This window comes from Crocodylus siamensis, chromosome 12 (genome assembly GCF_052110815.1).
Source record: "Crocodylus siamensis isolate JL-2025a chromosome 12, ASM5211081v1, whole genome shotgun sequence".
Taxonomy (NCBI): domain Eukaryota; kingdom Metazoa; phylum Chordata; order Crocodylia; family Crocodylidae; genus Crocodylus; species Crocodylus siamensis.
Window position 1 is genome coordinate 31,822,689 of NC_143406.1, and position 27,585 is coordinate 31,850,273.

Genomic DNA, 27,585 nt, shown 5'->3' on the forward strand with positions numbered 1-27,585 from the left:
CATGGCTGTGCGGGGCATAGCCAGGGCTGAGAGCCCCATTAGCTGTGGAACTCTCAGTTCCAGATGCATGTGAGGTGCAGCCAGGGCTGAGAGCTGCATGTGGGCTGGCAGTTTTATGCCCCCCTGAGCCCTGGGGATCATGGCAGCCGTGATCCTTAAGGCTTAGGGGTTTCATCCTGGGGCTCCCAGCTGCAGGGGCCACACAGCCAGATCCAAGGGATCCCACAACTGATGGGGCTCCTGGTCCTGGTACCTCAGCATCACCCAGGACAGAGACCCACAACTGACAGAGTTTCTGGTCCCAAATGTGTCATGGACCAAGAGCACCATGTGGGCCAGGGGTTTCATGGTCCCCCCGAGCCTTGGGGATCATGACAGCCACAATTCCCAGGGCTTGGGGGTTTAATGCTCCCCTGTGGGTTGGGAGTCCTGTCAGCTGATGGGGCTCCCAGCCACAGGGGAGACCCTGCTACACATGTAAAATAAAGCTTGAAAACAACCAGCTATAAAGTTAGTACACATTTTTGAGATCTAACTTTATAGCTTGTTGGAGCTTTCTATTGTGTGATGGCTACTTTGCATCGCTTCTCAGCCTCTTGAAGGATCAGCTCAAGTGTAGTATCTGGTCTTAAGGTAACTGCACAATTAACCAGTTAATTGCACGATACCTGTAATATGTAGAAGGGGCTCCAGTGTCAGCTCTAGCTTTCTAAGTTATTTTGAAGAAATATCATATATAGTGTTGTTATATATGACTAGTAGAAAAGTGGAATGCAAATATTTTTAAAAACAGACATTCCAGTTCATAGTTTCATGTTCACATGACTGCCTGATGTTTCATGAATTATTCATTAATTCTGAAAGTACCATGCACGAATCAAAATGAATTTTCAGGTAAGAAATGTGTTCATTATTCCCTCGTTTTAGTTTGTTTCCAGTCAGGAAACAAAAAACGTTATTTGCTGTATGGGATTGGCCATATAACACTCTGAACAGACATCTGGGGGTTTCATAAACAAGGAAACAAATACCCCCCAAAAGTCTATGCTGTGTAACTAGCAACGAATAATTCAATGAGCTGTATTGTATAGATGTGAATAGGAAACATGAATTCTTCGGTTTATAAGTGATACAGAAATATATCTAGTAAATGCCATAGTTTCTGTATAAAAACTTTAAATATATGTAAGTAGGACCAAATGTAGAGAAGTGTGTCCTTGGAATGAACAAAATCCTTGTGCATACACTTTGGGCAGTTTCATCGGTAAGACACCAGCCAATCCAATTTGTGTACATGAAGGGAAAAAAAATCTGGTTTGAGACCGACTGCTTTACTGGTGTTATATCTGTGTAGAAATTCCACCAGTGATTTCTCCAAATGTCTCAGAGGACCTGTTTGAACTAAACTTCTGCACAAGAGTTTATGAGGGAGTCATTATGTCAGTGTAAAAATCTGTTTGAGTAAAATCTTAGCATGTAGTCTGCTTTACCTAGATTAGGGCTCTTAAACTCATGGTCTGCAGGCTGGATCAGACCCACAGATCACCCCACATGCTGGATCCAGTGCACGTCCTGGAGTGACTGAAGTGGATGCTGCAGGCTCTGGAACACACTGCTGGATCCAGCATTGAGCCGGCACACGCTGGAATGGACGCTGTATACAGTGTGGTCCTTAAATAGCTGGAGCAGGCACTGTGTACAGTGTGTAAGGCCAGCTGGTGTGCCTCTCATGCTGCCTATGGGTCAACGCTGAGATCTACAGGCAGCATCGGCAGCCAGATGATAGGGCTCCAAGGGCCAGATGCAGCCTGTGGGCTTTCTTTGACACACCTCATCTAGATGGTTATTCTTCTCTGCTCACCCAGAGAAGCACATAAATACCAAGCAAATAAAGTACATGGATTATCTACTGTAAATTCCTTCCTTATCTGAAATGGAGGAATGCTGTAAGAATCAGATGAAAATTATAAAATATTTTGAACAAGAAAAGTGTTTATGAACACTTGGTACATAAGCTAAAGTGAACCACAATTGCTGGATGATAATAAATGAACCACAGAAACATTTTTATATAAAACTCAGTATGAAGGTAGAGTTTCCATAAGAAAAAGATATTTTACTTCATGTTTATGAGTAACAGTTTGTAAATTATAAGCTTTTCTAATATTAATAAATGGAGAAATCCCTCTATTTTTACCTTCAAGTCATCCAAGCTTGAAGGCAGTGGTCCTGGTTTCCTGCTGGGCGTATTATTGTTCTGTCTTGGTGTGTTGGCTACTGTTGTAGGTGTGCTGTTGCTCAAAGTATTCAGTGGTGTATTCCCATTGCTGATCTGTTTGTCATTCAATGACCTTTTAAATGAAAAAAAGTATTAAAACGCATTGATTCTTACAGTATTTACATTTAAGAGGATGTGTTGCTGAATTCATGGTACATGGATTTTCCTCAGATACATTTAAAAATGTTAGTTGGATTCAGTTAATATTTTAGATATTCTGGAACTGCTTACAGAGGAAGTCTGCTGCGAAGAATGGTTGGTATTTTATGAACTCGAGTTTGTTTTACACATTTCTCTTACTTATTTTTACAATATTAAATTATATGCCAATGTGGCCCATACCATATCAAACTACTGGCTTTATTTAAATAGCCTAAGACTTAACTGTATCTTACTGATGCAGGCACATCACAATCTGATTTTAAAAACAAAGAACATTGAAACAGACCAAGCTTCTGCCGACTGGTGCAATTAAGCAGGTAAGTAAGATTATAACATTAAAAGCTCTCTTCAAATGAAGGTTTACCTTTTTAAAAAATTAGTAAGGATCATTTGGAGCATGGTAATTCACTATGATGTATAAACAAAGAGCACAGGAGGAGAACATGTATCCCTATTTTATCTAAACACATTGCCTAATATTAATCTGCTTCTTATAGCCACAGCTAAAACTGACATTTTCAAAATAAACACCTAAAGTTAGGCATCTGAATTTATATTCAGACACCTAAATGATGTGATCTACACAAGCACTTAATATATACTTCTCCACTGGAGGCTGGAGACATTCCATTTTTGTTTTGCAAGAAATACACAGAGAGCATAGCTAAGTGTCACCGAAGTTGTAATAAAGCTGTAACCCAGAAAGGATTTCACTGGAATATGCCAGGAGATTACAGGTATTTGTAAAGAGTTGAGGTGCATTGATACATTGGTCTGATATTGGATCGGTACTGATATAAAACAAATTTGCTGTACTGGATATTGGGCCAATAAATGTTCATGCTGCGCACAGCTGCAGCGCAACATGAAGCAGAGCAGGCAGTGTGGAGAGCTGCCTCCAGCTGGTAAGTCAAAAGGGAAAGGAAGGGGCATGGGGGGACGCAGATCAACATCCCCACAGTAAGGGGGGTGGGGCGTGGGATGGAAGCACAGCTCTTACTGCTGCTTGCACCCCAGGAGAATGGTGTGAAGAGGGTGTGCCCTCGGATCGGCACAGGGCAGGCTGGAGCCAGTGCTGCGCTGGGCTCTTCTTGGCAGGGGCTGGGCTTGAGTGGGTGCCGGCAGCGCTAGGAGGGGCTGCTCCCCCCCCCCCCCACAATTTCACCGCAGCTCTGCTCCCAGTGCTGCCACCCTGAGACACAGCCCAGCTCTATGTCTCGCCTCCACCCACGCACTGGGAAAAGCCCAGGCTGTGCCAAGTGGCTGGTGGCAGCGGCGGTGCTGGGAGCGGAGCTGTGGCAAAATGTAGGGTGGCTGCAGCCCCTTCCAGCACCGCCGGTGCCTGCTCTGAGCCCAGCCCCCATCAAGAAGAGCCCCCCACAGCACCAGCTCCAGGCCACCCACCCCACCCCACCCTGTGCAGATCTGGGGGCTCCCCACCCCCACCCCCTCCCAGGGTGCAAGCAGTGGCAGGAGCCGCCCCTGCCACAAGCTACACCTCCATCCCCCACCCCTGCCCCCTCACTGCAGGGGGTGTTGATCTCCCCACCCCACCTTTTTCCTCCCCCCTCCCCTTCCACCACAACAGACTTACCACTGTACTGGATATTGTATTGGTAATGTGCCTCCTTAAATATCGGCTATTGGTATCAACCCCAAAAATCTCTATCTGTGCACCCCTAGTAAAGAGATATCTACAGACTGTTCTGGCATATACTATCTGATGTATACTACATCTGTAAAATGAGATCTACCTTTAGTTTGTGGTTAAATGTCTTGGTTTCTGCACGTGACTATATAAGATAGAAGAAGAGAAACACGCAACAATAATTTCTAAATACTTTAAAAATCTTTGCAGTATTTCAGAATAAAAAGCATTATGAAACCAATCTTTTAAATATTTTTAGTAACCGTCAATTTACTATAATTTTCTTAAAATGTTCCCTTATGTTTAATTTATTCCTCAACTGGTCATCCTCACAACAACTTAAATAGTACAGCAGCATAAAATAATAGAATTTAGAAGTGGTATTTAAAAGTGCCTTTCAGAAATTAAATAGATAACACTAGGTCAGGAGTGCTCAACATCTGGCCCTCTAGGTCAAGAGTGCTCAACATCTGGCCCCACAGGCTAAATGCAGGCCGCAGAGCCATCTCATCTGGCTTGCAGAGCTCCCCACGGGTCTGGCAATTTGGCAGCAGGGAAACAGTGGCCATTAATATAGCCACTGTGCACCCCTGCCAAATGCCTAAACTTCAGGCTCCAAGGAAATGTCACACCAAGGAAATGCACGTATTGGTAAGCATCTTGTTTTATTTTAATCTGCTTGATCTATTATTATTATAATTCTACATTATTGGAAAAATCAACGTGCATTTTCTAAACATCCAAAAGTTGAATTTTAATCTTCTTTTGAAAAAAAGAGTAAGATGAAACAATGAGTCCTTGTATCAAGAGACCTAAATATATTTAACAGTCACTGAATTTCAAGACCTCATCTTCCTGAACAGCTGCAATTTTCATTCATGGTTTATGTAATTATGTCTTTACTGTTACTTCTGAGAAACAATACTTACATCTTAGTATCTCAAGGGTCTTTTAAAGTGGTACTAGTAAGATATCTTAAATGTTTGTTTTGGGAATTGAAATACTTATTAGATTAGAAACAATTAAACTAAGCTTTGTTTCATTACTATAATATTTTTAAATGAATGAATTTAAACAGATTTTCATTCCCTGCCTCTATAGATTTGCAGAAAATAGGCAATATACCATTTCCTGGACTTCCTACCTGGCACCATAAAGATGTTCATAATCTAAAAACTATCTCCAAGAAGAAAAGCTATAATTTGTAATGTGCTGTTATTTATCCAAGTTTCACATGAGTTTAAGGATGAAGTACTGACCTCTGTATTTTGCTTTTTATACGCAGTACAAATCATTAATCTCTAGTAAGAAGCTTAGATAATTTAATAACAAGTAAAAGCGATGCCACTGTTTAGATAACATATATAAAATGTCCTTTTTATTTGTTTTATTATTCAGGGGAATATGTATTTTTGAAAAATCAGTACCTATAACAAAAGGAACTGCTGATAGCAAGCACCACAATAACTGATAGGGTGCATGGCAGTGATAAAAAAGTTGTTTCAGACGGTACCTTCTAGTAATCTACTATCAGTTGTCAAGGAAGGCTGGAAAACAGGCTTACTCTTTAAAAAAACTAATTTAAAGCATTTATTATTATGTAACTATGGTGTTCCAATGAAAGTAGTCCACGGAGAATAATCGCGTGATTAAGGAACTGAAACCCTTGTTGATCTGAGGTCAATTTCTAGCTTAGCCAGCCTCCCTTTAAGTACTTGAACAAATTATTTATTTTTTATTTAATTATTAAACTAGACATACCACTTCCCTATATATCACAAGGGTGTAGAAGGAAAACGTCCGAGATACTCATACCATCTTGGTGTTAGGATGGCATGTAAAAATTACCAAGATAGGCTGAACTTTTAATCTATTGCCAGTAACTTAAAGCCCGTTTCTTATTAAACACCTCAGCACCTCCAAAATGTTGCCTATAATGCTGATATACAAAAGCTTCTCCTATGACTCCAAAAGCAACAGGATGCTAATTTTCTTTGTAATAAGCAAACATATCTGTTGACTGCATCTCTCTCTGATCTACCCACCAAGTATTTACACTACCCTATAGGCAGGGTTTTGAAACCTACAAGGTTAATAAGACATCAGGATTCTTGTGAATTCCAAATGCACATTTAATTTAAAAAAATACATTAGACAGAGGAATAGAGGGGTTTTGTTTGTACACATATCCCCAGGCCAAAATAAAGGCAATAGGTTCACTCTTTACTACCCTTTAATAAATCAGACTAACAGTAGTTTTATCATTATGGGCTCCTACAGACATGTGGGGAGTGCACTCCGACACGCTGGAAATCTAGTGGGTTAGAGCATGGAACTGATGTGCTGCAGCAGCCTTCTGCATCACCTTTATCAACATCCCTGTGTCTCCTGCTGAAGAAATGGTGGCGGGGTGCTTTGAAATAAAAAAAGGGAAGAGAGAGGACCCGGGCAACTATAGGCCTGTCAGTCTTACCTCTATCCCTGGGAAACTCTTTGAGAAGATCCTCAAGGAGCACATCTGTGATGGGCCGTCTTCAGGGATGATGCTCAAAGGCAACCAGCACGGTTTCATTAGGGGCAGGTCATGTCAGACCAACCTGATTGCCTTTTATGATCAGGTCACAAAGGCAATGGATGCAGGTGTCACCATGGATGTAGTCTTTCTAGACTTCAGCAAGGCCTTTGACACCTTCTGCCACCCCATCCTCATTAAAAAAACTAGACGACTGTGGCATTGATGCCTACACAGTCAGATGGATTGCAGATTGGCTCAAGGGTTGTACTCAGAGGGTGGTGGTGGATGGGTCATATTCAACCTGGGGGGAAGTGGGCAGCAGAGTCCCCCAGGGCTCGGTCCTTGGGCCTGTGCTGTTCAATTTCTTCATCAGCAATTTGGACGACAGGGTGAAATGCAACCTGTTTAAATTCGCTGATGATACCAAAATTTGGGGTGAGGTGAGCACGCTAGTAGGGAGGGAAAGATTGCAGCAATATCTGGATAGGTTACAGGAGTGGGCTGACATAAACAGGATGCGTTTCAATACTGACAAGTGCAGGGTGCTGCACTTGGGCAGTAGAAACCAGCAGCACACTTATAGAACGGGAAACTCCCTTCCTGAGAGCACGAAGGCAGAAAGGGATCTTGGAGTTATTACTGACTCCAAGATGAACATGGGCCGACAATGCGAGGTCATGGTTGGTAGGGCTAACCGGACCTTGTTGTGTATCCACAGGTGCATCTCAAGCAGAGCCAGGGAGGTGATCCTCCCCCTCTGTGTGATGCTGGTCAGGCCACAGCTGGAGTACTGCGTCCAGTTCTGTGCGCCCCATTTCAGGAGGGATGTGGACAACATTGAAAGGGTCCGGAGGAGGGCCACCCGCATGATCCGGGGACTACAGGGCAGACCCTACATTGAAAGACTGTGGGAGCTAAACCTGTTCAGCCTTCACAAGAGAAGGCTGAGGAGGAACCTGGTGACTGTCTATAAACTCACTAGGGGGGACCAGAAGGGTTTAGGGGAGACACTGTTTCCCCTAGCGCCCCTTGGCATGACAAGGAACAATGGACACAAATTATTAGAGAGTAGGTTTAGATTAGACATCCGCAAGAACTACTTCACAGTTAGGGCGGCTAGGAGCTGGAACTGACTTCCAAGGGAAGTGGTGCTGGCTCCTACCCTGGGGGCCTTTAAGAAGAGGCTTGATGCCTACCTGGGTGGACTCATTTGAGTCCAGTCTTTTCTCTCGCCCAGGCGGGGGGTCGGACTTGAAAATCTACAAGGTCCCTTCTGACCCTACTTCTATGATTCTACGTTCAATGAACTTTAGTTTAAAGTGACTCACCACCATTTTTTTCAGCGTGGGGATGCCGATACACATGACATGCAGGCGCTTTTCATTAGTGTGGCTCACTAATTAAAGTGCCTGGCACCTCATCCCAGAACACATGTAAAAATGCCTTATGTGTGCTGGTAAATGATGCAGTCAACTACAGACTAAAGAACAGGTGATACTGAGGGCACAGGCACTACTAACCTTTAAAATATGAGTGGCTCACGTGTAATGAGTTCACACTCCCCTGTATATCAAACAGACAATTTATTTCTAAAGCACAAAGTCTATAGTTTACAATAATTTTCACTATTAAGGAAAAAAAAGGAAACCATTTTATTAGGGGCAAAAACTGACAAAGCCTCACATACTTGAGTGGTGCAGGCAGAATCGTCTGGTAGTTGTAGTGTTGTTGCTGTTGGCTCAAGATCTGCAGCTGCAGAAAAAGCTGCTGCTGTTGTAGCAAACGAGCATAGTTGGAGTCCATCTGTGGTTCGTTCTTCTCACCTTTCTGATCAGGTGGAATATACTGATGATACTTCAGCTTCTTTACCCTGGGCTTAGGTTCTTTACATTTCTTGCTCCGGTGTTTGTCATTGGGATTCTTGGGGTGGCTTTGCTATTTACAGACAGAAGCAGAGAAAAAAATTTGTAAGACAACAGCTATTACATAAACATCTGGTTTATGAACCAACTGTGTGAAGACACGAAGGTAAGGCATAAAGAAAACCTCTATTTTGAAAAGGAGACAGCAGGAGAAAATGCTGCCCATTGCTATAATCAACACAGCTTTATAGCTATTTTTTATTAAAAAAAAGTTGATTTATATATATAAAATATATTTGTGTTAGCAAGTAAGCAAACTGAATCAGTTAAATCCAAAAGACCAAAACAGACCCATCACATCCAATTTAGAACCTAAATGAAGAGTTCCAGATATATACACATCTTATTAATGCCTGCAACCTGTTTCATACACTTCCCACTAAACACTTTTTTTAAATAGCTTGTGCTGAAAACTTAGAACATTTACACACATACTATTTAGTCCCACAACGCACTGGAGATCTCCAGCTTTGGAGCAGATTTGATTAATCAAGTCTCCTTCTCACGTGAGCTGACATGCACCACATTGCGTTGCATGCAGCTGTATAAGCAGAAAAACGTGCGTCAGCGAGTAGAAAATGGTAGGCGTGCTTTTGAACTTAGCACTGGTGCACATTTTGCCACGTATACAACTCCAAGTGTAGAAGCACTGGGTGCTTTTCAAACAAATGCCCATTAACTCTTAAAAGTGATTTTTTGATGTTTTGTCAATCCTGAAGTTCATCTTCCCTATTTTTACCCACTCACTCAGTTTGGTGCAGCTCTTCTCTGACAGCTTGGGATTTGACTACCTGGAAAAATTTAGTAACACCTAAAGTTTTGGGGAATTTTACTTCAAAACCCCATTTTCAGATCACTGATGAAAATAATAAAACTGGGCTCAGATCAGATCCCTGTGGGACGCCCGTTTTGACCTCCCTCCATCTTGAGAAGTGACCATTTATCTCTTCCCTTTGATTTATATCTTTTAACCATCACTTGATCCACAGAAGAATCTTCTCTCCAGTCCCAAGCAACTCAGTTTTTCTCAGTGAGGGACTTTGTTGAAAGGTGTTTGAAAACCCAAATATGTCATGAACAAGGGGATCCAGTGGACATGTGCTTGTTAACATCCTCAAAGAACTCTAGCAGATTGGTGAGCCAGGATTTGCCTTACAAAAACCATGCTGACACTTCCCAAGCAATCATATTTGTCCATGTGACTGCTGATTTTATAGACTCTACCAACTTGCTAAGGATGGAAGTGAGACTCACTGGTATTTAGTCCCCAGGATCACATCTAAAGCCTCTTCTGAATATGGGTGTTGGCAACCTGCCAGTCCTCTGGCACAGATGCCACTTGAATTGACAGGTTATATCAGTGGTTCTCCACCGTTTTAAAAATCGGGAGACTCTTCTATTACTTTTCTGAATTTGGCAGCACCTGTTTCAGAACCACTGAAAAGCCCAAATTCCTGCAGATCTACTTCATGGGTGACAATGCCAAGCAGGCTGAACAGCGCTGCAACAATGTCATTCAAACCAACCTGCAGGTGGTGCTGCAATTGCCAGACATGCTCCACAAGGAAAACAACTATGTTCGCAGTTTCAAGTGTGCCATGGAGAAGATGACTCCAGAGTATAATGTTGCCATTCATGCAGACAACACTCCAGCTGGTGAGCATGAGCGGCACTTCAATGCACCCACAACCCGTGCAAAGCCGGGTACTTTGGCTAGTTTTATAATAAACGCATCTATATACAGGTGCAAGCTAATGTTTAAAATTACAGAACCAAAACTAGCTTTTAAAAAACTCAACCCTTTTCCTAATCAACTGTTTATAATCAAATTCTAAATGCTATACATTCTACCACATCTCTACAAAGGCCAATTTTAAAAAAAATCTGGCCCTGCAGCATGATCCAGAAGTTGGTAAGTACTGGTCCAAAGACAGGACAGGGTCATTATGGAGAACTACTTCACATGAATAATACATATCCCATACTTACACCTGTACTCCAAGCTGAAGCAACTAGATACTATGAAGGTTACCTTAGTGCAGCCTTCTCAAAAACTGGAAGACAGAAAAATAACTAGACTGTCAATGTCCAGAATGGGTTTCTTGAACAATTTTAACTGCTATCCTCCCTAAAGAAGGCACTGACCATCTTCAATAACATACCCAATACATCTCCTTTGTCCTTCACTAATCTAAAAGGATGCAACTTTCACTGGGTTACAGTTCTAACACTTCCAACACCTTAGTAAGCATGCTGAACAAAGCTCAACAACAGAAGACTTTCAAGACCATATTCAGCTCTGATGGAAACATCCAGTTGATTGTGAATTGAACTACTTTTCCCCAAAGTATCTAGAAATTTTCTCATAGTGGTAGGAAATAAAATCACCACTCTGAAGACAGCTTGGATCAGAGATGATCTTGGCTGAGGTGAGTATTTGCTTGACTTTCTCCCTTACAAGGGCCCTTAAAAAGTGGCTGTATAATAAAACATATTCCCAACAACATGGGGTTTTCTTAAATTAATCTCTCAGAAGGAAACTAAAAAATGCCAACCTACAGAGTAAGATATACCAAAAACTCTTTGTGAACATGCTGTATATAGAGAATGTGTGAAATGACAGTTCAGAAAAAAATCCAGTTCCTCTCAAGGGCCGTGGCAATGATTGCATGCCTTGGGAAATTTACTAGTTGCTCCCATTTCATTTAAATGTAGGAGACTGGTTTTGGAACATCTCTGTCTGCAATAGGAATAATACTGTTAAAGCAAGGTTTTATGTCTGTATTTCAAACTTGAACATCAATGAGAATGTTATCAGTGCAAGCCCATAAATCTCAGAAATAGTGTTCAACTAGAGCTTGCTTCAGCTGTACTCTTACTCGTGGTCCTGGTGCTCATGGTACAGATACCCTCTGGTTATGGAAATCTCCTCCTTAGCAAACTCTGAATCAGTCTCCAGTACAAACGGGTAACAGTTTTAGAGCACAAAATGATGAACGGAAATCCATGTTGATATACACGTACTAGTTAATCATGTGGTCTGTTAAACTTTTTGAAGGGTCTCTGAAGTTGATAAAGTTGTTTACGTGAGTGTTCTGGTTTAACTCCATTTAGCTCAGCAGATACATTTCAAATCAACATCATTATAATGGAGCAGAATTAGACCTGATACAGTACATCCCGAGTACTAGGAGTTAACTGAGAGAGAACGGCAAGGAGGGGCATGAACGAATTCTTTCTGTTCCTACCGAGCCCCTCACACAAAACCAGACTGGCTGGTTTTTGTGCTGGGAGGATGACTTTCACCAATAAAGAATACACAACACATAGGGACCTACCAAATTTGCATTTTTCCAGATTTGGCAAAATCCAGGCGATGCCCATGAAATCCATGGGGAAGAAAAAAAATCTTACGAAAAAGAAAACGTTGGCACCTTGGAGGGAGCCAGCAGTTCTCAGTGTGCTGCGACAGCCTGGTGGGGAAGGAGGAGCTGCCTGCCCAAAAGGCTGCGGGCAAGATGGCTGCTGCTCCCACCCCTCCATCAGCTGGCGGTGAGGAGTGGGGCTGCATGATGGACAGTCCTTGTAGCCAGTCAGGGGCAAGGCTACATGATAGGCAGCCCCCGCAAACCAATCAGCAGTGAGGGGCAGGGCCACCAGGGCCCCATGGCCAATCCAAGTCATTGGGGGGGGGGGCACTGCACTTCACCTGCGAAATGGCAGCCCAGGACTGCATTCTGCCTGTGAAATCAGGGCTGGCGGGGGCAGCCCCTATGAATTAGGTAGGTCCCTAACAGCAGCATGGGAGGACTCTGGTTACTCCCTGAAGTATGTATCTTTTTATGCATTTACATTTGTATGTGAAGCCAGGGCAGGGTGACACCTTAGAAACTAACTTATTTATCTCAAGCTTGTACCTTGCAGGCAGCTCCCCAACCTGTTTCTCTACCAATATCATATATGCCAACACCTGCTTATATAGCCTTTCTGCTATCCACATTGGACAGACAGACATAGCGATCCCTATGTGAAAGAATGAATGGACACCATTCTGACATCAATTCCAAAAAGACATAAAAGCCTGTGGCAGAATGCTTAATCCCCGCCAGACATCCTGTTGCCAGCCTCAAAGCAGCTGTCTTAAACAACAAAACTCTAAAAACCAACTTGGATGCAAACTGACAGAACAAGAAAATATCTACAGACCAGGCTGTGCTACATAGCATCTCAGTAGAGACTTTGAATTCTTATCCCATTACCTGGACTACCTTTTATAACCCTCATGTCACTCTTTGGGTTAACTGCTCCAACCCACTGTCATTCTCTCAGTTGTGCCCCTTTCCACTATCCTTTCTTCCTCCTTTCCCAATTCTTTGTATTTAAATTACTTTATTTATTCCTTTCTATTTAGTACCTATGCTCTCTGCAAGTCTATTCATAGCATCTGACCAAGTAGGCTGTCACCTATAAAAGCTTATTACTCTCTGAATGAGTTAATCTTTAGCATGCTACCATGCCCTGCCTTCTGCCTGACTTCAGACTAACATGGCTAACTCTACCTCTCTCTACTTTTGTACTTGAAGAGTAAAGTAATGAGTATGCACACATATGCACACTTATGGTAGGCTAATGAAACATTTTGCAAACACTGCAAAATGTGACTGATTCCAGATAGTGTGCTGTAGTTTTCAGCTGACAGCTCAGCTATTCTTCTGAGCACTTGCAGGATACAAATGTATTTTTTTAAAGCACCGTAACTAGGAATCTATGTATTCCCTGTCATTATAAACAGAGAGCAGATTTACAGCACAAACACCAAATGCCTTCACAATAGCCTACCTTTACCAATGTTGGCCCAGGCTTTGCTGAAGAGACAGTATTTGTGATCAGGGTAACAGAAGCTGTAGAGCGCTGTTCAGTGGTGAGGGGAGGTTTTAGGAATTCAAGGACTGGAGAGGTTAATGGTGGATACTGGTTATAAAAAACAGAGAAAAAAAATCAACATTAAAGTTGGCATCTAAATAGGAAAACCATGTAAAAAATGATGACCATTCCATGTATAGAATCAAGCATTTTTGGACAAGAATGGTTTACCTGCCCACAGTCAAATTAGAATTGTTCAATACTACATATAATTTGGTTACAGTTTTTTTGCTTTTCATATACCTGCAGTCTAGGGTTGTACATCTCTAGTGGTAAGGCATTAAGCTGCTTAGGAGACTTGTTTCTAATCTCACTGAAGGAAAAAGCAAAATTCCAACTGATTGCTATGAAAAATGTCGTGCCTTTACGGCGTTATAAACTCAACCTACATTTTACTCCTCTTAATGTCAGCCTATTCCTTCAAGTTAATACGTTTATAACATGGCAAATAATCATTTCCTTTGTGTTGTAGACTTCCGTCTCGTTCTCCTAGCAAGCTTTATATACCACATTGTTCCAAATTTAAGTCACTCCTACATATAAGCTAAATCCATATTTCTGGGTTTACTTTTAGGAAAAACCCCTTTTGCCACCAAATATAACTTGATAATTACCAATAAACTTGTAAACCTTTGATCCTTGATTCAAGATGCACTAAAAAAAGAATTGCACTAAAAAAAAATTCTGACTTGGTATTTTTTTCATTGCATGCACAAAAATATTATAAGTACAAGAGTCAAGCTTGTCAGGGACTCAATTATAGATCAATCCTCATAAGTTAGTGTGCGATTTTCACTGGGTTTTTTGGAGGAAAAATAGATCAATATATAATCAGAACAATATTATATCAATCCCCAAAATCTCTGTGGCAAAAATTCTCTCAGGCCCTTTTCAGTTCCCCTTGTTTGCATACAATAGGGATAAACATCTCCTTCATTGTGAAATACAGTTAATTTCACAGAAGAGATTAAAGGTAGTTTTGAGGTAGTACATCTGCCCTAATTCTCCCCAGCAATTTTGGTGGTATATGGTATTTCCTAATTAAAAATATTACCCTTTTCTCTTCTATTTTTAAAGACTCCCGGGCAACAGAAAAATATGACTATTCAGGGAAACCAGTTATTGTTACTAGATGCTAAGGGGCAGCATTCTGTTACTTCACTGGTCATTTAAGTGGCCATTTTTTAGTTGTCTACATGGATCTTTTGGCACTAATGTGTCCAAAGGAATTCTACTCCTCGATGTGTAGATGTCTACATAGGCAAACAGACTGGGCATGCTCAAGAGAACTTGGGACATATTCAAATCAATAAAATACTTCTAATTTTTTTGGAGTTAAAAAGTAACTTTAAGCATGATTTAGAACAGGGGTTGGCAACATTTTTGGCCGGAGTGCCAAAAACACCCCAACCTTGACCCATGGCTCAGTTTGGCATGCCAGGGGCAGATGGCAGGGGAGCTGCAAAGGGCCTGATCCTTGTTGCTGGTGGCGAGTGCACACGTCTCTGGGTGGATGGGTTGCGCTGCCTCAGCCCTGTCCCTGCTGTGAGCCCCGAGGTGCGTGTGCAGCTGCCACTGGCTCCAGAGGCGGGGTGGGGCTCCTGACCCCGGTGCACCGGCTGCAGCCCCCTGGCTGCCTGCCACAGCCAGCCCAGGCTCTGGGCAGCCCTTACCTGCCATGGAGCCCGAGCTGCTTGCAGCCTCTTCACTGCTTGCTGTAAGCAGCCCAGGCTCCGTGGCCAGTGGCAGTTGCCCAGGCTGGCTGTGACGTGCTGATAAAAATTTGTAATTCACCTTTTCTCCTACTTTAAACCTATTTGGGAACAGAGGTATAGATATATAACATAAAGGGAAATTTTCCATGTAGTCTTCCTCATGACTTAAAGCAGTCCTAACAATGCCTTCATTCCAGGCATCAGAATAAGGAAGCACCTTCTCTTGAAGTCAATACCAACCCTGTCCACTGGAATTATGTTAGAAAAAAAATTTCAAAGTACCCTTCCCCCCTTTTCTCTGAAGAGTACATTAGCTTTCGTACAATGCCTACAGAGAACATAATAAAACTGCCACTAACTAAAGTTATAGAGCTTTATTAAAAGAGTTTGACAAATTTTAGAGAATTAAAAAGAGAAAAAATTATGAAAGTGATGTTATGCTTAATGTTTAAGTTTAAATCAACTTTTTAAATACTAAAAATAATAAGGAAAGCAGTAAGTTTATAAAAATGAAGGAAAATGGAAATGCAGCAGAGTGAGTGTAGGTGGGATGTGTGCTTATGTTAAGGATTAGCAGTCATTTAGCTCTTGCTCTGCTGTCTGTGCAAAAGAAAAGCTATGAATATTGAGTTCTGAATTCTGACATATACATTTCTGTGTTATATTGAAAACTTTACCTCAGGTATACCATAGATATACTCTGTGTAATGGAATTGAGAGAAAAAGCACTTTAGATGTATTTTTTCTTATTCACAAAGCTATTATCCCTTATCAACTTTCAGCTGAAGCAACAATCATTCCTACACACAAAGAAATGTAAAGGCTTATCACCCTTTGTGGGCTTCTCAGATTTACTGTAGGACAGAAGTGTGGGTGGTGGTAGGGGGAGTCCGTCATTTACTTGTCACGTTTTTGTGGATTGGTGTCCTTTTCTGAAGTTCTTAATGGAAATGCATAAAGATAAGTACAAAGGCGGCTTCTATTTGTAGTTTGAAAGATGTTACTTCTTCACTTTTTTATTAATATGCACCAGGTTAATAGGTATTTGAAAAACACAGGAAGTAATCATTGCATATTGCTTCAGTGAGCAAAATTCTTTATTTTTCAAAAATTAATTTAAAGTTGATAATCTAATTACACTACTAGTATCAGCACTAGACTCTGGCATGTTAAGTAAGGTCAAACATCTAATCCTTAACAGATGCAAGTACTTTAGGTGAAAGCAATTTTGGGTTATCTTTCAATCTGAGCTGAGGGTTTGCAGAGTTAGTTACACCGTTTAAGGCCTGGTAACGTGCAGGAGGAAGCCTTCAAAAAGCTCTGGCTACATTTCTTAAAGTTCAAAATATTATTTATATATTTTTCTGTTGTAATAAAATGCAAAGCTTGTCAAAGCAAAATTTGCAGGCATGTGCAGAGATATCCTACACTGTTATTCTTATATTTTAAAGGACCATGAAGATAAGCATCTATTTTATTCTGTGGAGCAGCAGTTTAGTACTTCTAGAGCTGTATGGAGAAATAGATGGAATGCAGGGTGCAATCTCTAACCAGAAGACAAAAGGCCCCATTTGAAATGCTTTTCAAATCAACTTCAAGCGCTCTGTTGTTTTGTTGTTGCTATCGTGACTCTCTCTAAGGCTTATTGCTTTAATGGCTTTTGGCATGTATTGCTTTGGATATTTTTATTTAACTATCCATAAGAAACCTAACTCTTTACTTAGTGATCTCATTTCATGTAGTTTGTTGTTATTTCATTCAATGCATAATTCTATTTTCTGCACATGGAGCCTAATTTGCGCCTCAGTTTGAACTTCAGGAAGAAGTGTGCTGTGAATGATGAACACTCCCAGGATATACTTTTCTTTAACTTGAACTCTGCAATAAAATATAAAAATATATTTTACTGTGGTGAAGGGAGGTGGTCTGGGGGTTGCCTAAGAATAAATAAGTCTAACTCTCACTGTGTTGAAAAGCAAATTGACTCCAAAAGTGCCTTGACCACATCAAAAGTCAACTTACAATTTAAATACAGAAATAAAACAAATAAACATGAGATATACATGTACCCATTTAAAGGAAATCTGAACAAACAAAATGGGAAAATATTCCAAAATGCTTGGACCTGTGTTTTGGCCTTTGTATAATCTAGGACAGTGATTGGATTATATTAGATTATTAATTTAATATAATCCTAGATTATTAATCTAGGACAGTGATTAAGGAATTTGCCTCAAGCATACAGAATCTGCATATGGTCCCTCTGAAAATCCAACAGGATATTTACAGCTCACCACTGCTACCCTAAAGGAAGATTGAAGATTTGAATTAATACCCACAACGCACTAGCCTTGCAATCTTTTCAGAAGCAGAAGAATACATGTTATTTTAGGAGAGGTAGAGAAGTTATCCATAAACTGGTTTAAGTGATCAGAAACTGTTTTAAACTTGTAACAGAAAAGAAGTTAAGTGTACATAAACCAGTTTCAAAATGGCTGAAACAGGTTTTAAGATAAACCCGGTTGCACATAGTATCAGACTACAGTGATTTAGGTCAAACCAGCGATTTAACTTGAACCTTCCTGGTTCAAGTTAAATCACAGTCCCCTGGAGTCCCAGGATACTTTGCAGCCCTAGGCTGGGTTGAGCTGTGCTGTCTGCTCCAGAGAACAGGGTTGGTCCTGCCCCTCTGCTCCCTAGCCAGACCAGTGAGGGCAGGCTGACAAGGGGGAGGGGGTGGGAAACCCAGCAGGGTCTGCTTGGGGGGAGGGGAAAGTCCCTACCAGACTTTTTGCCGCTGGAGCAGAGGGCATAACCAGGCAGGCTCGGGCAAAGGGGAGGGAAGGGACTTTAAATCCCCTCTCCCACCGGTACAGGACCCAGGCTGGGGTCTGCTTGGCAGGGGCTGGCAGGAGACCGGCAGACTCTACCCCCTCCCACCCCTTATCAACTGCATGTGTCCACCTGAGGCACGCATGCAGTTGATAAGGGGAGGAGGGGGGATCATAATTCCCCTCAGCTCCCCCAGGCCATGGGGGAGGAGAAGAGGCTGGGGAACCAGGGCTGGAGGGACTAGTCCCCTGCCACCTGTGAGCACAGGGCCAAGCCCTGCAGGACCACACAGAGGTGGGAGGTGTTGGCAAAGACCTGGCACAATCATCACATGTATGTGCCGGAGATGTAGTTAAAAGAACGAACAGGAGAGAGTCGGAGACTGCTTGGGCTGGTATGCCCAAAGAAACCAGACAACTACATTTATATTATAAAGCAGAACCTGTAAAAGGTGGGAGACTGGAATACCCAAGACGAGACAAAAGACACTGAATGCATGAGAGTCCTGCCACAGGTGACAAGCATACTAATGTCAAGGCACCCAAGTGGGAGAAGGGGGTGCAAGTGCGCCTATAAAAACCCAACTAGAGATGAGGCCTGTGGGATCTCCACTCCAACAACTAAGATCCCCTGCCGATTCCCCAAGAAAGACTTTCTGAATACCTGGCTGTAAGGAGACACTCTGCCCTCAGGATTGCATAAGACTTATACAAGGCTCTCTCTCGTCTTTGTGGTTTATTACATTCCATTTTAGGTTGTGCGCGCTCTCACGGTGTTTTAGGGCTGTATGTTGGCTTAGGAGAAGAATTCTGGTTGTTCTTTGTCATGTGTTGGAGGTGGCACATTGCTGTGTTCAATACATGCTCACTTCAGAGAAAGGACTATTCTTGTTCAAGCTTTTATGAATTCATTGCCACTACTTTTTTCCCCACCCACCCACTCCTAGAGCCTGGCAGGGGTTGCCCTTCCCCCACCCTCGAGCGGAGAGCAGGGGCAGTGTGGGGCAGAACCCTGACAGGCACTGCCCCCACCGCCCTGGCAGACCCAGGCTGGAGTCCTGTCAGATTCAGGGAGGGGATTTAAACCCCCATCCCTCCAGTGTGCTAGCCCTGGGCTGGGGCTTGGCCATGCCCCCTCCACTCAGGCAGAGAAGGGGGGAAAAGTCTTGGACCTTCAGCCCCTTCCCTTTGACAGTGGCTGGCAGGCATGCTCTAGCACAGTGATTCTCAACCTTTCCCACTGGGACCCATTAGCATAACTATCACCTTGCCATGACCCACACCCTCCTGGTCCCCAACCAAGAGCATCTTCCTCTCTCTCCCCACTTCCCCTCCAGCTGCTGCATCCAGTCCCCTCTCTCCCTCTCCCACTGCTTTAGTTGCCCTGCTGTGTGCTCACCATGGCTCCCTCCCCCACTGTGTGCCACCTCCGTGCAGACTTGCAGCATCTCCCTCAGACCTCCCTGCAACCTTTAAAATCTTCTTGCAACCCACTTTTGTGTTGTGACTCACGGGTTGAGAAAAGCTGCTCTAGCGCTCTCCTGGCTTCTGACCCAAGCCACTGCAGGCATGTGGCGGCATTTCCTGAATCAAAAGTGAACGTCTGAGACAGAACACAAGCAACTAGAGCAAAAAACAAAGGATGTAGGGAGGGAGGCAGTGATTTAATTATCTTATTATGACTCATCATTTTTAGATGATGAGTGTTTCCTGCTGGCAGTTCTTTCAAACCTTTTTATGTTTTTTTTGGATTAACAGTTTTAGAAATACCAAAAAGTCTAAAATAAGCCAAAAATTGATAGAGCTTTTATTTAGGGAGAATTGTATCCATTTTATGGCGTTTCAGTGAGTAATCCATTAAAAAATTTTAAATGAATTTGAGAATCACGTAAGAGGTAACAGAAGCACTCAAAAATATGCTTGTTTTCTTCTACCTGTAGTTATGCTTTAAAATAAATATATTAGCCTTTTCAGTATATAAGGCTAAGCACAGACAGTCAAAACCTTGAGGCTGAATCGATTAACTGTTTAGCAGTTAAACCCATGAAACTAACATGAAACTATCAGCAGCACTGGTAAACTCCTTGGGGCAGGGAGTGCATCTACATATCTGTTTTTACTTCGCTTAAACATAATGAGATTTGGATCCTTAGCATGTCAAAAAATCCCAACAGTAACATGAAATAAAGCTTCACTTTTCAAATTGCAGAATAGTCAGGCAGGGCTTGAACCAACAGTAAAAGGACCATTATCATTTAATCCTGAAATGTAACCTCAGGGCAGGAAGGGAGCAGTATAAAGTCAAAACAATAAACAATTCTTAACACAGTTAAAAAAGCCATATTTCTGCACTGTATTTTTTTTTTTTTTTTTTTTAACTATACAGGATTAACTCTTTTAAATTGAGGAATCCTTAAACCGAGTATGGTACTAGACTGCAGACCTCTTCTGCAGCTTTGCATATCAGAGCCACTGTGATACACAGCAAAGTCGTTCCACAAAATGTCAGAATGTTATATGTATGCAAGAAGGGCATTATAAAATATTCCAAAACAAATGCTTGCAATTTGGGGCAACACCCTGTAAAATATAACTGGCACACAGAACTGGGATTTACCAGTGCTGCTGATAGTTTCATGTTAGTTTCATGGGCTTAACTGCTCAATGCTTCAGTGGATGGAAAACTGGCTGTATGGTAGGACCCAGCAAGTTCTTGTTAACGGATCTGTGTCATCTTGGTGAGAAGTGGCCAGTTGTGTCCCTCAGGGGTCTGTGCTTGGACTGGTGCTTTTCAACATCTTTATCAATGATTTGGATGTGAGGGTGAAAAGCTCGCTGGCCAAGTTTGTGGATGACACCAAGTTATGGGGGAGCATGGCCATGCCAGAAGATAGGCTGCAACAGGCGGACCTGGACAGGCTGGAGAATTGGGTGGACCGAAACCAGATGAAGTTCAACACTCAAAGTGTAAGGTGGTCCATCCTGGGGCAAACAATCCCCAACATACCTACAGGCTCAGTGGTAACAAGCTGACTTGCATCATGGCTAAAAAGGACCTGGGGTAGTGATTGACAATTGCATGAACATGAGCTGGCAGTGTGATGCTGTGGCCAGCATGGCAAACAACATGCTGGCATGCATTAACCACTGCATCTCATGAAAGACTAAGGAAGTGCTACTCCCACTGCACTGCTGAGACCACAGTTCTGGGCGCTGCTCTTCAACAAGGACGTGGAAAAACTTGAGAGGGTCCAGAGAAGAGCCACCCATATGACCAGGGACTTGCAAGACAAGCCATAAAAGAAGCTGAGGGACTTGGGCCTCTTCAGCCTATAGAAGAGAAGGCTGAGAGGGGACTTGGTAACAGCTTACCACTACATCAGGGGAGTACATCAAGAACTTGGTGGACAGCTGTTCACCAGGGCATCCCTGGGAAAGACCAGGAGCAATGGATACAAACGCCTGGAAGGCTGCTATGGCTCAATTCCAGGAAGAACTCCTTCAGTCAGGGTGACCAGACTGTGGAATAAACTCCCTCCAGTGCCAGTGCAGTCACCTACCCTGGAAATCTTCAAAAGGAGATTGGACAGTCACTTGACCCCAGCCATCATTTCCAGCCTAGTGCAGGGGGACTGGACCCAGTGATCTACAAAGTCCCTTCCAGCCCCTAACAATCTATGAATGTTAAGTCGGAATCAAGATTTTTTCCTTAATAAAATATTGTTTATCAAATGACAAATCTGAACATGGGATTTCTAATGTAAAGTACATATTGTGATTTATGATTTCTATATAAAAGCAAACCGATAATTTTCCATAAGGAACTAGCTCTCATAATATAAAGTATTTATGGATGGAATATTGTTTCCCTTTGGGTATCTAAATGGCAGCTTTTCAGCTGTGCAAATGCCAAAAATGCTACTTATACACAGGTGGCAATTCTACTTTTCCTGCAGTGTAGATGCATAATTAGTTCTCAACCTTTGGGCATACTGAACTGACCATACTGAATATGTTCAGAAGGCCATGCCTGGGCTGGGAGCACACGTATATCACTCAGTCACTGGAGATGCGTATTTGACTCCAAATTTGGAAACCAGAGGTGGCAAAACCCCATAACTACAATGCACCCATTTTAGCCCCAGTTATGGCAACAGTGTAACTATCAGGGTCTGTTCCCTGGATAGTAGGAGCCAGAGCAAGGGCCAGGGTCAGCTGCAGTTCTTGTACCCACCCCTCATTAAGCTACTGGGTTAAGGAACACACTCTGGGGGGAAAGAAACTGGGGAAGACAGGTTCTAGGACCCTGCTGCTGAGAGAGTGTTTGAAAATGCATTTCTCTGATTTCCCAGCAGTGTCTAGCTACCATATCACAGAGCCCCTCTCTTGCACTCTTTTTGAAGCTGGCCACTGAGGCAGCCAGGAGCATGAGAGCAAGCCAAAAGATGTGTGACTCAGTGAGATGGCTGGTAGCCTAAAGCCTTGTTCCTTGTGGGGCAGAAGTTTCCTCACTGCACTACCTCGATCCATCCATATTTTCCAATGACTATTAATGCAAGTGGCCCAGCCATATGTGGCTGCATATGTACCTGGCCAGTGTGTATTCCTATCATGCATGCTCATGCAAGATCATTACCATCCATTCCAGACCACACAGCTAAAACATATGAAGGAAAATTTTTTTCAAAGCTCAAACTATTTTCGCAGTTGACTTGAAAAGAAAATCAAGTACCGTTACAGCCTGTAACAGGTCCCCCTTTAGGCCCCATTACAAGGAAAAAGGGGTAAGTCCCATTTAAGAGGGATAAAATAGACTGGGAGGCCAGGTTCATACGGGGATACAAAGAAACGGCCTCAGCAGCATGGGACAGAAGCACTCCACCACTAAGACAGAGAATAAACACAAGCAAGTTATCAGGATGGCTTATATATACTAAAGAAAGTTGCAGAGGAAGCTTTAAGAGCCCTTGCACCAGGAGACTGAGAGGTGCTACACTGAGCCAGGGGGCATCTCCCCCCGGAGTCCTGCCCGCTGATAGAACATCAAGGTGTGGCAAATGAAGTGCAGAAGCTGGGAGTGAGAAGAGGGCCTGCTTGGCATGGGGGCCATGAGGCTGGTACTGTACCTGGAGAAGGGAGCAGTGGTTATAAACTCATTTTGAACATTTAAACTTGTTTGACTTTTATTGGCCAGAAGTCAGAGTTCATAGGACCAGGAAATTAAAAAAAAAAAAAAGCTTTTATCTAGATGTTAATATGGTTGGAGTTGTAACATTACCTAGTTCATCCAAAGGACAAATAATTAACGGGTAGCATAATGCTTAATTTTTTCAAGTCCACACACTTTTCAATAGTGAAAGAATGACTTCTTTTTGGAGAAAAAAATTCAACTACATTATGCTTCAAGGTGTCTGCTCTGTATGACACTTTCAGAACATCTGAAAATCCATAAATAAGATCAGGGATTTTCAACCTTTTTTTAACAAGTGTACCCCATCTGTCTCGAAGTTTCAGCTCATGTAGCCCTTTATATTCTTTTCTTGTTTTTAAGAGGTGGGGGGAAGATTGAGGGCCCCATAGTGAGGGAGGGAGTGGGGCTAGGGTAGGGGCAGGTGCTGCACAGCTGGGACAGGGTGCAGAACGGATCTGCGAGTGGCTTGTCTGGGGGGTGCAGGGAGGGGGTGGGGAACTGCTGCTATGCACACCGCAGGAGGGCATGGGAGAGCATGTGTCCCTGGATCTGCATGTGGGGCAAAGGCGGGCTGCTGCAGGGGAAGTGGGGGGCAGATCCAGGCCCCAGCAGAGGGGGAGGGAGTGGGGTTGGGGGCAGGAGCTGCCCAGCTAGGGGGAGCATGGGACTGAGCCGCATGGGGGCGGGGAATAGCTCCCACTGCTATGTGCACCCTCAAGAGGGCATGGGGGGTGTGTGCCCCCAGATCTGCACATGGGGCATGGGTGGGCTGCCACTGGGCTGTGGTTGGGGTGGTACCAGGCTCTTCCCAGCAGACCGAGGCCACACTTGGGGTGGGAGAGGCTAGACTGGGGCTGTACTTGAGGCAAGCGGCGATGGTGCTGAGAAGGAAGGCTGAGGGAGTCTGGTGGATTCTGGAGTGGCTGCAGCCCACCCTGTAGCCCCATTCCTACAGGCCCCCATGATGAGGGAGGCAGTGGGGCTGCGGCAGGCACTGCACAGTTGCAGCAGAGCACAGGACAGAGCCGTGAGCAGTTCGTCTGGGGGTGGTGGCTTCCACTGCTGCATGCACCCCAGGAGGGCATGTGCCCCTGGATCTGTGCGTGGGATGGGGTTGGCTGGGGCTGCACCAGGCTCCATCTGGTGGGGGCTGGGCCAGGCTGCACTATGGCAGTGCACGCGCGTACCTCCAACAAGCCTTTTAAGTACCCCTAGGAGTACGCACATCCCCAGTTGACAACCACTGAATTAGACCAGAAGCTTAAATCCCCCCTCTCATTTACAACCAAGTTACTTTTTTGTCCTAAAGAGATAAGCTAACAGGACTAACAAACAAAATCAGATATCTTCATGTGTAGTTTTAAGCTACTAAGTTGTTCCTGCATTTTGTGGAGATAGTACCATCACAAATTTAAAAAAGCACCACAAATTCAGCTGTCCTATTATAGAGGATGTCAGCATTTCATCTGTTGTTATTGATTTCTTTAGTTTTAGGCCACTTTACTTTAACACATTTGAGCACATAAGGCAAGGAACCACCCCCGCCCCACAAAATCTATCTTGGATAACACTCTCTAGGGTTGTTTTGTTCCTTAATAAGCTGTTTTAAACTCTCTCTGTATGTGAAAAACTTCATTATTTCTTGTATCTCTTTGGGATAGAAAGGGCCAGGTACTCAGCTGAAGGAAAGTGTCATAGCTCCACAGATTTGCAAGAGTTCAGGATCTGGCACAAGATGAAAGAAAGGTACTAAAAAAGTACGTAAGTGCCAGTAGCAACCAACAATATTATAACTGAAGCATCTGTCTAGGAAGACAGGAGACATTTTGTTATTTCTGGCAAGAACGTAGGTTGACATCTTGGCTCTACTGAAATCAGTGGGAGTTTTGCCATTGACTTCAGCAGACTCAGAATTTCATCCTTGCAAAAATGTAACAAGTCAACTGGGTTGCACACAATGAATCATGATGGGAGGGGTGGGGCGGCGGTTATCAAAAATATGGCGTGCAGGCCAGAACCAGCCTGTGGAGCAGGGAATTCAGCCTAGAGGTTTTTCTTGTGCTGGTATCAACAGCAAAGGAGTTAATGCAGCCACTGCTTAACTTCTGTCACCACAGCTGCCGGAGCCACTGTTTCAGTGTGGCAGCTCAAGCAGCAGTAGCAATGGGGGCTAAGTCTCTGGCTACTCTGGCAGCACAGTGAGAAGACTTGCAGGCCAGATCTGGAGGTGGGTCATTTGGCCCACAGGCCAAATAAGTTTGACACTACTGAAGTAAACAAACATCTCAACATGCCCTTAAGAATTTAACAGTTTCAGATGAGATGAAAGTAATGAACCTGAAAAAGTGTAATTCTTTATTACTGCTTGGTCCCCCAAAGTTTGCGAGCAGCATGAAAGACTGTTCCCTTTCAAAACTATGCATTTTTGTTTCTGATTTTAAGTGTTTGTCTCCCCTCCAGTTAGCTAAATCAATGTCATCTCATAAGTAAAAGGGAAATGAAAAATATTTCTTTGCTACCTTTTTGTAAGTTAAATTAAGCAAAATAATATATGAGAAGTTTTCCTGTTTCTTGCTTTTGTAAAGCAGTCCGTCTAATTAAACAGTACAAATTCTAACTGGATACATTTAGTGGGAAAAAGGGATAGAATTATTACAAATGTTCCCTGTGTTCAAGCTGACCAGACAAGATTATCATAATACATTGTAGATTAGTACATGATGACTCAAAGACTTTGGTGTGTTTTACCAGCAAAGAATGTCTTTAAGAAGTGATCTGTTCAGTCTCTCTGCTGAATGTTGTCCCTCATTACTTTAAAAGCACATCCTGAATACTGATCCATGCTGACAATGGAGGAAGTTCCTCACATATATTTTGATCCAGGCATGGGCTTTCATGCTAATAGAAATACGAGAAAAGTATGTAAGGTACAGGACTTCCCTCTATTTTTCCCTTCCCTTTTTAAATAGAACAATGTGTAATTTTGTTTTCATGAGATTGTGACTACTGATTTAGAATCCTAAGCATCTGTAAGCAAGAGAGGGAGGTAGGGTGATGCTATAGAAAATTACTGACTTAATTTAAGAGTTCAGAAAATAAAGGGAAAACTAAAACATCTCTACATACAAAGGTATATGAAAGAAGATACCATAATTAAAAATGGCTCAAGTATGCTAGCATACAGTTCATATTTATTCCATCAACTTCTCGACAATGTTTACACACAGAACAACCATGAAATCTCACTAGCTCATTTCTAAGTAATCCAAATTTGCTGCTTAAATTTTATTACCTGAAGTCACATGCCTGCTTAATGTGATGAATGAAATAGTGCACTTGGTGATCAGAGAGAGGTAAAACTGTTTTTTGGATTCAGATATAGCATAGATAAGCCCACATAAAAGATGGTGACCAGTAAGAAAGGTAGAACAGAAGAGTTAAGAAAAAAGTAAGTAAATATTAATGAAAAATTAGAGGAAATTAAGTTGGGCAAGAACACCACTAGTGCCATTTACTTCCTTCTTCCTCCACTCAACAGTATTTTTCAGATATGTTAATAACATTAGTACATGCTCTTATTGAATGCCAAACCATGTTCAACAGTGCCTGTTTTCCCTGAAAGGAATCCTATGAAAACACAATCAAATGTCCTTTTTCAACAGTGCTTGGGCCTTGCACAATGCACAATACAGAAATGCAATACAGGATTATGACTTGGTTCTGACATTAAAAACTGTACCTGAGCTGCAGAAATAGTGTTTGGTATGACTGGTGATGGTGAGTCGCTTGGTTTTGGCTCACCAGGGGAAGCTGCTGAACCCTGTGATTCCTGGCTGCCAGGCTGATCTGGTGATAAAGCATCACTGCTGTCTTCATCAAATGAGTAATCTTCAAGAGCTTGAGGATAATTCTCTTGCCCAACAGCTAGGAGTTTTACAAAAGACAAGAACTTTCTTTTAGTTTCAGAAGTCAAGATCTGAACAGTGAGAGAAGCACAGATCACTGGAAATCATTCAGTGGCACATATATAAACAAGTTTTTAGTGGAGGAGGTGGTTAATACAAAGAAATAAAATTAGATTTCTATTATAATGTGTATAATGTGTTTATATTAAAGAAAACCATCTTATGTGACATAAGGAACCAATAAAATTGGATACATAATGGATCCAGATTATAATAAAATAATATAAAAGAGATAGATTACGTATTTTGAGGGCTATACATAGTCTCATAAAATAGAAACAGACTAAAGTACAGGTGCCAAAAGATCTAGCTTGGGGGGTTCCTGGAGGGGCCAGGAATTTAGGGCAGAGTCCACTGCCCAATTCCAGAATTCAGAGACTCGATGGGTCTGGTTTTGATGGCAATGAGGCCAGAGGCAGCTGTGTTAATCCCCAC

At 42.7% G+C, this 27,585-nt stretch overlaps 1 protein-coding gene and 1 long non-coding RNA gene across 10 annotated transcripts in view; one reads left to right on the forward strand and one right to left on the reverse strand.

The window, feature by feature from the left end:
* The window catches only part of LOC149854870 (uncharacterized), a 109,512-nt gene that overhangs the window by 57,628 nt on the left and 24,299 nt on the right, over positions 1-27,585 (forward strand). The window lies entirely within an intron of this gene.
* The window catches only part of MRTFB (myocardin related transcription factor B), a 220,742-nt gene that overhangs the window by 26,826 nt on the left and 166,331 nt on the right, over positions 1-27,585 (reverse strand). For all 9 annotated transcript variants that reach the window (XM_090023893.1, XM_090023891.1, XM_090023900.1 and 6 more), the window contains 4 exons: positions 26,925-27,109; positions 13,365-13,496; positions 8,291-8,538; positions 2,198-2,351 (listed from right to left, as the gene is read on the reverse strand). In XM_090023893.1, coding sequence (XP_089880019.1) covers positions 2,198-2,351; positions 8,291-8,538; positions 13,365-13,496; positions 26,925-27,109 — 719 coding nt within the window. The remainder of the gene's footprint in view (positions 1-2,197; positions 2,352-8,290; positions 8,539-13,364; positions 13,497-26,924; positions 27,110-27,585) is intronic.